General features: G+C 37.4%; 1 protein-coding gene across 8 annotated transcripts in view; it reads right to left on the bottom strand.

Moving 5' to 3' along the window:
• The window catches only part of PIK3C2A (phosphatidylinositol-4-phosphate 3-kinase catalytic subunit type 2 alpha), a 107412-nt gene that overhangs the window by 40005 nt on the left and 53154 nt on the right, over positions 1-14253 (bottom strand). For 7 of the 8 annotated variants that reach the window (XM_086339779.1, XM_086339783.1, XM_086339782.1 and 4 more), the window contains 6 exons: positions 12298-12455; positions 10193-10313; positions 9463-9574; positions 8236-8315; positions 8040-8103; positions 33-176 (listed from right to left, as the gene is read on the bottom strand). In XM_086339779.1, the coding sequence (XP_086195905.1) occupies positions 33-176; positions 8040-8103; positions 8236-8315; positions 9463-9574; positions 10193-10313; positions 12298-12455 (679 nt within the window). Of the gene's footprint in view, positions 1-32; positions 177-1228; positions 3487-8039; positions 8104-8235; positions 8316-9462; positions 9575-10192; positions 10314-12297; positions 12456-14253 lie in introns of those variants that run through there. The other variant, XM_086339787.1, reaches the window with a different exon arrangement.

The raw sequence follows: 14253 nt of genomic DNA, 5'->3' as shown, positions 1-14253 counted from the left end.
TGATAAAATGCTAACGACTAAAAAATACTCACTTCAGCACTTCTACTCCTTGGAAGATTTACTGCTCTCTTCAGCTTCTTTACCGATTCTGTAATGGCAAGAGTCTCCACGCCATCTAAAGCACCACAGATTTTTCTTACAGCTTTAATTACTTGATCTACTGCTCTGTGCTGATTCTTTAAAAATAAAAAGTAATATAAACATAAATATGTGGAATTTTAAGGATCAATTTTAGGGAAGAGGGAAAAAGCAAACATTTTAGATGTGCCTAAGAACAGGTATCCTTTACGCTTTTATGATGAAAAAGAAAAGAAACAAGATAGCTTTTCAATTACATAATTTACTTTGTTTTCACCCTCTGCCCCCACCAGGGATCCCACACCCCTACAGTGGAAGCACTGAGTCTTAACCACTGAACTGTCAGGGAAGTGCCAATTACATACTTTACTTTGAAGTAGGAAAAAGCAGGCCTGGTTAATTTTCACTTTGCCTGATATAATTATTCACATGCAAATCCCTTTTAATTTCTTATTAGAGTCAGGAGCGAAAGTAATAAGTTACTAACAAATTCTGAAATCATTAAAAAACTTGAGTCATCTTTTTAATTTTCATTTGGGAATAATTTCCACACTAAAAACACACTAAAAACTATTCTCGCTCTCCTGCATAATTTTGGTATCAAAAACCAGAGACAAAAAAAAAAAAAAAAAAAAAAACCCCACACACAGACCAATTAACTTGTGACCAATCTCTAATAAGACTGGTCACAAATAACACAGGGCAACAGTTACTAAAAGTGAGCCAACTTTTCAGCGACATTTAAATCTATACAACATTCACTTTCTAAGTTTTATATGATGAAAACACTTGTGAGCACAATCCTTCCTTACTATTCAACCACAGTCCTTTCTACCGTGAATCTAAAGTACATGTACAAATACATTATAAAATAACTTACATGATGAGGATGATTTAAAAATACTTCTTCACTACCCCATCACTGTTTTAGAGCACATCTCATTAAGACACATTTTTATATAATGAATTAATTCATAAAATATTTATGCCAAACTTAAATGCCAAGTACTGCTAGAAAGGACTGAAACTCAGTACTGTACAATCCCTTAAAAATTTAAAATTTTCCAGCTTTGAGGTTTGGCTACACCCAATGTTCTCTTTGTGTGCATGCTTAAATGAAACCACCTCATTTTCTCAAACACCTAATTACCTTGCAGTCCTCAGATCCTGAAGGCTTCCGTTTTTGCTTGCTCGTGCTTCTGCTTTCTTTTATTCTTCCACTTTCATGCAAAAACCTCTGAGGCTCATATCATTCTCCTATACTATTCTCCACCACTTTTATGTGGCAGTTATCAATTTATTGTGTGCCAATTCCAAATCTACCCTTTGCTCTACTTTGTAATTCTAGAACTAGACCTTATAAACAATCCTCCTTGCCAGCTAGCACAATGTTAGGTGTTGTGACTAGAGAGCAGTGAAAGGACACTCAAAGGCAAGAGCAGCAGGAAAATATTTTCATCAGGGTTCCAGTCCTCCGTTTTAAAATTCAGTGTGGAAGCCCAGTGTCCTCAAAGATCAGCTCCAGCTGCACCCTCAGGCCACGCTCTTCCCATCTGAGAGCACTAACAAGTTTCTTTGCTATAGGCAACACAGCCATACCCATTTCAAAGAGGCTGAATTTCAGCCTGGGGTTGGGGAAGAGGCTCTGTCATAAATCCTCAAAGTTCCTTCACTTTCCACTGTTCCTCAACCTGTACTTGATGACTGCTTCTTTGCACCTGGCACCTGTTACTTCTGGACCTCTTAGAGCAAGGCTGGCATTGTTTTAAGACCTGAGAACAAATGTTTTAGGTTTTGTAGGCCAGTCTGTCACAATTCAACTCGGCATGAAAACAGACATAGGTAATATATAAATTGAGGCCCTGGTGGCTCAGACAGTAAAACATCTGCCTACAATATGGGAGACCTGGGTTCAATTCCTGGGTTGGGAAGATCTCCTGGAGAAGGAAATGGCAACTCACTCTAGTATTCTTGCCTGGAAAATCCCATGGACTGAGGAGCCTGGTAGGCTACAGTCCATGGGGTCACAAAGAGTTGGACACAACTGAGTGACTTCACTTTCACTTTCTAATATATAAATTAGTGAGCATGGCTGTGTTCCAATAAAACTTTATTTACAAAACTGGATTAATGGCCAGATTTGGCATTAATATGCAACTCCTGCTTTAGCCCTCTTTTATCCCTTATAGTAATTAACTACCTTTTACTAATTAACAATTCTTTAAGTTTCCCTGTTCAAAAATCTACTATAGTTTCTGTTGCCTGACTTGGCCTGTGACTGACTGATCTGCCTTGCTACTGGCATGTATTACCTCTACTATCTGCCTTATTTTTGCTCTGGACATTTATCTGACTTTCTATCCTATACCCTAAAAGAAGCCTCAGTTAACTGTTCACGTGGCAAATTCACAACATTTTCAACCCCCAAACTGTGTGCCCTATCAGAATCTTAACAGTATCATATTCTGATCACAGTCTCCTTTGCTTCCAGCCCACACACTCTCATTCTGACCAAACCTATTTTCCGAGCTCGGAGACTTCTCTACTTCTTCTACCAGGCAGCACGTACATCTACAGAATAGCTCACAATCCTAAAGATCCAATCATCTCAGATTTCAGCCAGCATCTGCATGCCACTTAACATTTACAAGCCCTTGGTCAGCTTTATTTTCTATTTCCCTTAGAGTATGAAGCTAAACCATTATTCTTTACCTCAAAACATCTAGCTTCATTTTAGTGAAATAAATTAACATCTTATCCCTAGAAAACTAAGACAAGGAGGAATCAAAACTTTTGCAACTTCCTGATCTCTCCCATAAACCTGCCTAAAGAGAAATTAAAACATACATCTACACAGACTTACACATGAATGTTTATAGCAACATTATGCATATTAATCAAAAACTGCAAATAGGGGCTTCTCTGGTAGTACAGTGGATAAGAATCTGCCTGCCAATGCAGGGGACACGAGTTCATCTTCCTGGTCCAGGAAGATTCCATATGCCACAGAGCAACTAAGCCAGCGTGCCACAGCTACTGAAGCCCATGTGCTTAGATCCTGTACCCCAAAACAAGAGAAGCCACTGCAATGAGAAGCCCAAGCACCAGAACTAGAGAGTAGCCCCCACTCACCACGACTAGAGAAAGCCCAAGCAAAGCAACCAGAAATTAAATAAACAGTTTTAAAAAATAAAAGCAAAAAGTACAAACAGTTAAAAATGTCAGTTACTTGGTGACTAGATAAATAAAACATGGTACAGCCAAACAACAGAAGGGTTCAGCAATAAAACAAAACAATGGATACACACTACATGAACAAAGCTTAAGACAGTATGGTAGGTATAAAACAGTTAGCTAGTGGGAAGCTGCTGTATAACACAGGAGTTTGGCTCGGTGCTCCGTGATGACCTAGATGGGTAGGATGGAACGGGAAAGGAAGCTCATGAGGAAGACGATATATGTATACTTTCAGCTGATTCACATTGTTGTACAGCAGAAACTAACACAACATTATAAAGCAATTATCCTCCAATTAAAAAAAAACACTATGATATGTAAAAGAAATCAGATATAAAGGATTACACAGGGTATGATTCCATTTACAGGAAATCTCCATTAAAGGGAAATCTATTGAGATAGGAACCAGGTTAGTAGTTGTCTGGGGCTGAGGATGGGAATGGGAGAATGAGTGGAAAGTAGCACATGGAAACTTATGTTCTAAAACACCACTGTAATGACAATTATACAACTCTATCTTGAGAGTCCCCTGGACTGCAAGGAGGTCCAACCAGTACATCCTAAAGGAGATCAGTCCTGGGTGTTCACTGGAAGGACTGATGCTAAAGCTGAAACTCCAATACTTTGGCCACCTCATGTAAAGAGTTGACTCATTGGAAAAGACCCTGATGCTGGGAGGGATTCGGGGCAGGAGGTGAAGGGGACGACAGAGGATAAGATGGCTGGATGGCATCACCGACTCGATGGACGTAAGTTTGAGTGAACTCTGGCAATTGATGATGCAGGGAGGCCTGGCGTGCTGCGATTCATGGGGTCGCAAAGAGTCGGACAAGACTGAGCAACTGAACTGAACTGAACTGATTCATCTGCTAAAATAATCATTGAATTGTACACATTAAATGGATAAATTTTATGATCCATAAATTGTATCTCAATAAAGCAATACAAAATATGGGGAATAGATATGATAGAGAGTTGCTATTTCCCATTAGATGGTCAGTGAAGAGCTCTCTTATTAGACATCAGAGCACAGACCCTAAGGAACTGAAAGAATAAGTTACCCAAGTATCTGGAGAAACAGCATTAAAAGAAGGAACAAGTACAAGGGTCCCAGTTGGGAAGCATACCTGCAGGTCAATTAGAACAAAGGAAGACAGGGGTAGAAAGGACTTTCCTGGTGGTCCAGAGGCTAAGACATCACGCTCCAAAGCAGGGATGCAGGGGGTCTAGGTTCATTTCCTGCGAGGGAACTAGATCCTGCCTGCCTCAACTAAAAAACATGCAATATGCTGCAACTAAGATCTGGTGCAGTCAAATAAATAAAATATATTTTTAAAAAAGCACTATTCCAGGTGACGCAGCTTTGATCCCTGGGTTGGGAAGATCCCCTGGAGGAGGAAATGGCAACCCCATTCCAGTTTAAAAAAGAAAAAGGAAAAGAAAACACACACACACACACATTTAAAGAAAGGGGTAGGTAGGAAGCCATCAGAGAGAGCTCAGAATGTGTAGGGCTTTGAAATCATAATTAAGATTTAAATTTCACTGAGATGGTAAACAGGATATTAAACAAAATAGTGGCATGGTTTAATACTCTTAAGGGTTTATAAATTTGATTAATCTTTTCAAGCAACCACTTTTTGGCTTTGATTTTCTCTCATTTTACATTTGCTTTCTGTGCTTATATTCATTTTTAAAAATAATTTTTTTTTATTTTGGAACAATTTTAGATTTACAAGAATAGTACAGAGAGTTCTCATTCAACATTAAAGGAAACTGGTTAAGTAATTTCTTATATAACCATGTTAAATTTGTCAAAACTAAGACATTAATACTCACTACATTATTATTACCTAAACTGCAGACTTTATTCAGATTATACCAGTGTTTCCAAATGTATTTCTCCTCTTCCATGATATAATCCAGGATACCACACTGCATTTAGTGATTTGTTTTTAAAATATAATTTTGATTGCCTATTGAAGACAGGCTATAGAAGGACAGGTAGAAGTTGGAAGACCAGTAGGCAATCGCTGTTAACTCTTGTAGTTGACTAGGAGTATAGCCCTGGTAGTGGAGAGAGTTGTCACATTCTGAATGTATTTCTGAGGTAAAGTTGACAGAAATGGAACTGCATGTGAGATGTGAATTATCTTTTTCTTGGGAAATCAAAAATGACTCCGAAGTTTTGGCCTGAGCAAATGGAAGGACAGAGCGGCCATTTTATTAAGAAGGGGAAGACTGACGAATAGATATAAAGGGTAGAATAAAAACATGGTTTTATACATCTTAAATCTGAGATGTTAGACATTTATATAAAAAGTTAAGTATCAGACATCTGAATCTGAAGTGATGATCAACCTAGGTAGGGGATTTAAGTGTTAGTTGCTCAGTTGTGTCTGACTCTTTGCGATCCCATGGATCGTAGCCTGCCAGGTCCCTCTGTCCATGGGATTCTCCAGCCGAGAGTACTGGAGAGGGAGATGATCCTTCCTCCAGGGGATCTTCCCAACCCAGGGATCAAACCCAGGTCTCCTGCATTCTAGGTGGATTCTTTACGTCTGAGCCACTAGGGAAGCCCCTAGGGTAATCCTGAAAGATGATGCTGTGCAAGTGCTGCACTCGATATCCCAGCAAATCTGGAAAACACAGCAGTGGCCACAGCACTGGAAAAGGTCAGTTTTCATTTCAATCCCAAAGAAAGGCAATGCCAAAGAATGCTCAAACTACTGCACAATTGCACTCATCTCACACTACCTCTCACTAAAGGCAACTCCAAACTTCCAACATGTTCAGGTAGAAAATTCTGAAGTTACTCATCTCTCTCTCTCATGTTCCACATCCAATCTATTGGTAAATCTTCCTAGCATTAACTTTTCATCACTTTTACTATCACTCTGGTCTAAGCCATCATTCTCTCTCCTCACTGATTTGTTTCTACTCTTGCCCCTCTCCTCATTCTAGTCTAGCCTGGCAGACCTTCTATATACCAGGCATACCCTTTCCCCAGATAACCAGGTAGCTTCTTCCTCTCTTCTCTGGTAATTTACTCAAATTCATTTTCTCAATGAGCCCTTCTCTGATTATCTTATTTGAAATTGCAACATTACCCTCCCCCCTTTATTTTTCTCTAACAGCACTTACCACCTGATATATACCTTGCCAGTTTATTACTAAACTTCTGTTTCCTCTAACTAGAATGTAAATTCTCTAAAGGGCAAGGATTACAGTTTCTTTTATCCACTGTTATATGCTCAACACCTGCAACAGTGACTTGAGAGAGAATTCAGTAAATATCTATTAAATAAATTGACATAATTATATACTGATAAAAAATATATACTAGTAGCTAGAAATCTGGAAGTCATCCTACACTATTTCTTCACTTATATCTCATTATCTATCAAAATCTAACCAATTTTATCTCCTAAATATCGTTAATCAGTCCCTTCTCTTTACTGTCACCATACTCATTATATATTACCTGCTGTTGTTGTTTAGTCACTAAGTCATGTCCAGCTCTTTCATGACCCCACGGACTATAGTCCACCAGGCTCCTGTGTCCATAGGATGTCTCAGGCAAGAATAGTGGAGTGGGTTGCCATTTCCTTCTCCAGTGGATCTTCCTGACCCAGGGACTGAATCGACATCTCCTGCATTGGCAGGTGGACTCTTTACCACTGAGCCACCAGGGAAGCCTGTCTTTTACCTAGACCACTATAAAAAGTCTTGCCTAAGTAGTCTCCCTGAGACCAATCCTGGCAACCCTAAATTTAACTTCCTTTAGGCAGAGGGACTTCAAAGATCAAGATTAAACAAGTCAACTACTCTATCCCACTCTACCTCCTACCCTCAGCTTAAAACACCTTAAATAACAACTTAAATGATTACAGAAGGGGTCAGCAAACATTTCCTATAAAATGAAAATAGTAACTTGTTTAGGCTTTGCAGGGCAAACTACTCAACTTTAGTATTAGAGCACAGATGCAGTCATAGAAAACATGTAAACAAATGGATGTGGCTGTGCCCCCGCCAAATTTTTATTTACAAGAATTGGAAGTGGACTATATATGGCCCCCTGATCTGGAGAATAAAGTAAAACATAATATGGATTACAGGGTGGTAATTTATATTGGCCTATCTCCAATGTCATCTTTCAATCTTCACCTCATACTCTGTATTAGATAAGTGCTTATACTTCCCCATATGTTTCACACCTATATACTTTTGTTCACATGCCCTTTCCAACTATCTTCTAGCTAACTCATACCATTTAAGACTTGGCAACAACCCTTCTTAGAGGCCTCTTCCTTGAACTCTCAAGTTGACTGGAAAAGTGCTCTTGTTTGATCTCTCAAAAAACCTCAATGCATACCCCTATTCTACATTTACTATATTGAAATTCTATTTAAGTCTCTGTTTAAGTTCCTGGTAAGTGGGGCTCAGGTCATTCATTTTCACAACCCCAGCACATCTAGCAAGCATTCAATAAATGCTTTTTGAATTGAACTGAAGGTTCCTCTTAGTAATGAAGCTGAAGTAACCCAAGTACTAAATTTCTATTAATATGTTGGATCAGAAAACAAGTTCTCAAATAGCAACATCAAGAATATAGTTTAAATAGTCCTTCTAAAATATTTAATCCAATTTCAACAATAGTATTTAAGAGAATACAGGGAAAAGAATCTTTAAACCATCATGCCAAAATATAAATTAGAACTTACTTCAATTTGAAGAGCCAACTCCACTTGATTGTGATACAAATCTAAAAGTTCTTCAACAGGATGTCTAAAATGAAGAACAGTTATTGTGGCTGAAAGATACTATATACAAGAATGATTGTTTTATTTACTAAAATAAATGCATTCACATCCAAAAGTAAAGTTTGAAAATCTGAAATTAATGTTTCAGATGCCACACCTCGTCATGACTTCTTTATAAGGTTTTTCTATTTGATGCAGGTGTTTGTTTAAATCCACAGGTGTTTCATCATCTTCCGCCTAAATAAACACATACAAACATTTATCAAATAATGAAATCCATTAGTCTTTCTGCTGCCAAGTTAAACAGGGTTAAGCATATGATAAACTCTTGAAAAGAAAGTGATTTTTCAGAACTGAGGCTTTAAATATTTATAATTGACTCAGAAAAGTGACTGTCTTCTAAAAAACCTGTTTTTTAAGTGGAAAAAACATAAATACTTTGAAGTCTATTTTCTGATATGTAAATTTTTTCAAAGGAAAACCACTTCTGTTCTATTGAGAGAGAATGAAGAGTTAAAAACACTTTTAAAGATGGCTGACAGCCAAATGAAGGTGAGGTGGGAACCAGATGACAAGAGATCATCTAAATTTCTGCATTATATTTTCTAATGATAATCAAATTTCCTTCTACCTCACCCTCAATAAGTGAGGTTCTGGTCTTTTCAACGATAACCCTTACTATGCAAAGTACTCAAGAACATCACTCCTTAGGAAACTGAAAAGAAAAGTTACTAATGATATGATAAAATGTACTGAATTTTGTGAAACAGTTTTCACCCAAGTGAAATAAACTCTACTTAACATAGGAGCAAAACTGAGGAAAATAAAGAAAAGAGAAAGCAGAAATGACAGATATTTTTCTTCCCCAAATTCTACCAAATGAAGAAAGATTATCTCTCTTTACATATCAAAATTCATCAAGAAATAAAATGGCCTAAATTCTTATATTCTATTTTGCTTTAACCTCAAAATAAAGTACTATACTTTTAGAACAGAGAATTAGTTTTCATGTGGTGAAAAATAATATATTTTCCTCAGTTTGGTGCAAATGTCAATATGTATCTTTTTCTCCCCCAATCCATATTTAGCATTCAAAATCTTTTTTCCTCAGTTCTCCTTGACTGATGCTGATGTTTTCATTGTGCAACTTGGGTAAAACTATTACAAGTCAAACTCTTATAAAACTTTGATTTTCACACATGCCTCCAGCTCTGAGTATTATGCTACCTAAACCTCCATGATTGAAAGTTTCCCCCCATCACTCACAGTTCCTCACTCACAGTCAAACCCAAATCTCTTAAAGAAGGTATAAACTGCAAACTGGCTGATTAACAATGTTATTCAGATTCAACCAAACGCAATTCAGTATAGGGTATACACTTACTGTTCGGGCCAGATTTTGACACATTGCGCTGAAGGTCAAAAGTTGCAGTTTAATCTCTGTGTCCCATTTTCGACAGTTTTGAATATGTTCATGACTTCCAAGACAATGATTACTGTTAAAATATATTAGTTATTCATCGACATTATTCTCCTCAAATTAGAAATAATAGAGAGTAAATATGAATTGTTTATGCATCAGAAATTGAAGAGGATGACAAAGATTTTTACATCAAATATGAGCATTTAAATAGAGGAATAATTCTACATGAGAAGTGTTAAAGCAAAGAAGAAAGAAGATGAAGACAAAGAAGGGAAAAAGACAGGGACAGAGAATTTCTGGTAGGTTCAGAAAAAGATTCATATAATGATATTTTCAGGCAACTAAAAAGAAACCACAGCGAAACATTGTGGCTAAAGATATACTACATGCCACAAAAGGAAAATGGAGTTCATAATGAAGTAACTATTGCCTCTCTGCAGAAAGAAAAAAAATTAAATTCATCTGTCAACCAATTACCCACCATTCTTCCCATCTAAGACTATCAGCTTCTTAAGGGCAAGATCGTGTCAGATAATGCATATCTCAATATAAGTTAATTGACCCAATAAATCAATTCACTGGAACCCAATGTGGCTTTAGATTATAAATTTAACTTGAAAAATTTTTTAATCTAATCCATTAAAATGAAATTTCCAAAAATGTTGCTCAGTAATTAAATGAAAAAACTTACTTCTGTAGCACTTCCTCTTGACCACAAACTTTCAGAACATAGCTGCCAACATCTACTTGATTCAAGTCATCATGTACCCAACAAAGGGCTTGCATTATAATGATTTCTACAGTAGAACTCACTGTAAAAGAGTTAGTCATTATTTTCATTTTACTCATTTAACTCTAAGTACATACCTATTCAGACTATTTCTCACAGTCTAAAACAGTACTATATATGAAAAATATAATGCAGGACACATATACAATTTAAAATTTTCTAGTAGTCACATTGAAGAAAGTAAAAAGAAACAGAAGAAGCCATTTTCAATAATATGTTTTATTTAATATATTTAAAATGTCATTTCAATATATAGCAACTGGTATTTAAAATTTACTAATAGGATATCTTACATTCTCTTTTCAAACTAAGTCTTTGAAATCCAGTGTGTATTTTATACTTATAGAACATCTCAATTTATATTAGCCATATTTCAAGTAATCCCACATGTTGCTAGTGGTTATTGTATTAGACAGGGCAGATCTAAGCTAAGAAAGCCACCTCTGTTTTACAGCCTCCTCCAAAGAGGATAAGATTTAGCAGTTTCTAGCAAGCAATTGGAGAAGGCAATGGCAACCCACTCCAGTACTCTTGCCTGGAAAATCCCATGGACGGAGAAGCCTGGTAGGCTGCAGTCCATGGGGTCACTAAGAGTCGGGCACGACTGAGTGACTTCACTTTCACTTTTCACTTTCATGCATTGGAGAAGGAAATGGCAACCCACTCCAGTGTTCTTGCCTGGAGAATCCCAGGGACGGGGGAGCCTGGTGGGCTGCCGTATCTAGGGTCGCACAGAGTTGGACACGACTGAAGCGACTTAGCAGCAGCAGCAGCAAGCAATTATTTAAACCAAATTATAAGGAAAAAGAATCACCATTTTAAACAGCTGACATTTGCCTGGTAAATTTTCCAATAAAGAATAAAAATATAGCAAGTAGGACCTATTATTTAATTACCATACTTTGCAATAGCTGGATACCAAGATTACAAACCATTACAAGTAACCTATTTCTATACTTAGAGCTCTTATTTTAGAAGACAATGACTATATTCAAAATTCATGAAAATCAACAGCTTGACAGAAAAGGCCATAAAACCTCTAATACAATAGCTACATTTCTGAACACATTTATATGTATTGTAACAGTTACCATTTAAACACACAAAGCACTTCTACCATAATGTGGTTATATTTCTTAACAGAGATGTACATTATAAATGCGTACATTCATAGAGTCAAACAATAGGCATTTGATATATTTTTTAAATGAATCAAATCTTGATATATCAAGTAAAACTTTGATACAAATTAAAACACTTATTCTCAAGGCTTATCAATGCTTACTTCAATCAAGAAGTTATGGACCATTATTTCCTTCAATTTTAGTACTAATTCTTACTCAATACTTCAATGATTCCCTAAATCAAAATTTAAGGGATGTTTAAAAAGAATAAGTCTTCTTTTAGAATATAAGGAATAAGAACATAATTAGCCTTTCTAGCTAATGCTTTCAGGTTTTGGCCAAGAGCCACTAATTAACCAAGATACTCAACACTTTTCAAAGAAATATGTAGCATAAAGGTAAACTTTCTCACTGCTGCTGCTGCTGCTAAGTCGCTTTAGTCGTGTCCGACTCTGTGCGACCCCATAGACAGCAGCCCACCAGGCTCTGCTGTCCCTGGGATTCTCTGGGCAAGATCACTGGAGTGGGTTGCCATTTCCTTCTCCAATGCATGAAAGTGAAAAGTGAAAGTGAAGTCACTCAGTCGTGTCCGACCCTCAGCGACCCCACGGACTGCAGCCTACCAGGCTCCTCCATCCATGGGGTTTTCCAGGCAAGAGTACTGGAGTGTGGTGTCCATACCAAAAAACTACCCATATGAATGCCAATTTCTGGAAAAGGATAACTAATGCATATTAAGTGTTTTAACACACACACACACACACAAACACACACAACACACACACACACACACACACAAAACTAATGATAAACGAGTCACTTTATCAAAAGAATAACATTAACATAGAGCAAAACAAGATGGTTCGGGAACTATGAACCTACCATCACATGTGAAGGTAACTGGTAGCTGAAATCCTTCAATTTCAATGGAGACCTTCACGCTAGCATTTTCTCCACATATGTTTCTTTGTACTGTGACTGGACTTAACAAATAGCCCCGATTTGTACAGTGATTGGTATATGGAAAGTTGGTCTTCAATCTAGTCACAAAAAAAGAAGAAATTAAATTCTCTTTTGAAAGCTGCATTTGAGAACCCTGAATAAGGCTTTGCATGCTTACAGCCATTCAGTTCTGTGTTTTTGTCCAATTCTAGAGCAGCTCAGGAGAAATGCAATGAATGGACTCCTGTCTGCCTTTTAAATGAAAGGAATCCAAGAAAAGAGATTAAGTACTTCAACAGAATGCTACCAACATTAACCAAGCACACAATGGATACACAACATTAAACGAGTTTTTCTGTTTCTGATTTTTTGTTAAGCAGTATAATTTCACAAAATGATACGTTTTTAATGAACCATGATATAGGTGATAGCCCTAAACTGTAATTGCCAGAAGGATAGAAAATTTGTTGTCTTTTAAAAATCTTTCCTTCTGATGTCCTTTCTCTTACATATTGATTTTGGTTGTTTAGCATGATGGAAAAACATAGGCAATGGGTTTTTACTGTGCTATGAGGGCTTTATTCCCTCAAAGTGGATAAAACTAAAACTTAGGGAATGGCAGAAAATTGTCTGTGAAGTATTCTTGGTATTCACAGTAGCAAAATAGTTTAAATATATGAGCCAGGTGTACAGCTCATCTCCAGATAGCCCTTCTATTATCTGAAGACAAAGGAGGATTTGATGCCTCTTTAAACTTGTGGACTTCCTTTAACTGACTTTCTTCTGGAAGTTAGAGGACAAGTTCCAATCCTCACATCTTCTTTCCATAGGGCTGTAAATAGAATGAATGCTGTAAGTTTTATCTATTCACTTCCATGTAGAGATTAAAATAATCAAGTGATTGGAACAGAATAAAATAGTCTGAGTTGACAATAAGAAAGGTTCTGAAGAGGCAGCAAGTGTAAGTATTCATGCACAGCTTCTATAGTCAGTCTGCTAAGTCGCTTCAGTCGTGTCTGACTGTGCGACCCCATAGATGGCAGCCCACCAGGCTTCCCCGTCCCTGGGATTCTCCAGGCAAGAACACTGGAGTGGGTTGCCATTTCCTTCTCCAATGCATGAAAGGGAAAAGTGAAAGTGAAGTCGCTTGGTCGCGTCCAACTCCTAGCGATCCCATGGACTGTAGACCTCCAGGCTCCTCTGTCCATGGGATTCTCCAGGCGAGAGTACTGGAGTGGGGTGCCGTTGCCTTCTCCATTGTAACAGACTAGATAAAGTATTTTATGAACACTCTAAACCACACATTGTAGTTTGATGTTCTTAAGTAATTACCTACAAAGAGCATTTTTTAATACTAATTTTCATTTTCTTTAAACCATCCATTTTCCCCGTTCAGTCGCTAAATTGTGTCCAACTCTTTGCAACCCCATGGACTGCAGCACACCAGGCTTTCCTGTTCTTCACTGTCTCCTGGAGTTTACTCAAACTCATGTCCATTGAGTCGGTGATGCCATCCAACCATCTCATCCTCTGCTGCCCCCTTCTCCTCCTGCCCTCATTTTTCCCAGCATCAGCGTCTTTTTCAATGAAACAGCTGTTTGCATCAGGTGGTCAACATATTGGAGCTTTAATATCAGTCCTTCCAATGAATATTCAGGGTCCATTTCTCAATCATCACCAAAGCAACAGCTTTGTTTGCTTAATGTGGCTCTATAGCTCAGGAAATTAATTATCCTTATGCAAATACCAAAATCCTTTATGGTGTATTTCATACTATGTGCTATTAAGTTAAGGTTACATATAGACAGAGCCAAACCAGAAAGACAGAAGACATAAAAATGAGGGTTTTAAAAGGCAAATAAAAAAGTGAGGGTTTTCAATTGAATTGATATTACT

Source organism: Bos grunniens, chromosome 15, assembly GCF_055505025.1.
Source record: "Bos grunniens cultivar Pamir isolate PY7600 chromosome 15, Bosgru_T2T1.0, whole genome shotgun sequence".
NCBI lineage: Eukaryota > Metazoa > Chordata > Mammalia > Artiodactyla > Bovidae > Bos > Bos grunniens.
The sequence above is the reverse complement of the archived record's forward strand: the minus strand, read 5'-3'. Positions and strand labels throughout refer to the sequence as shown.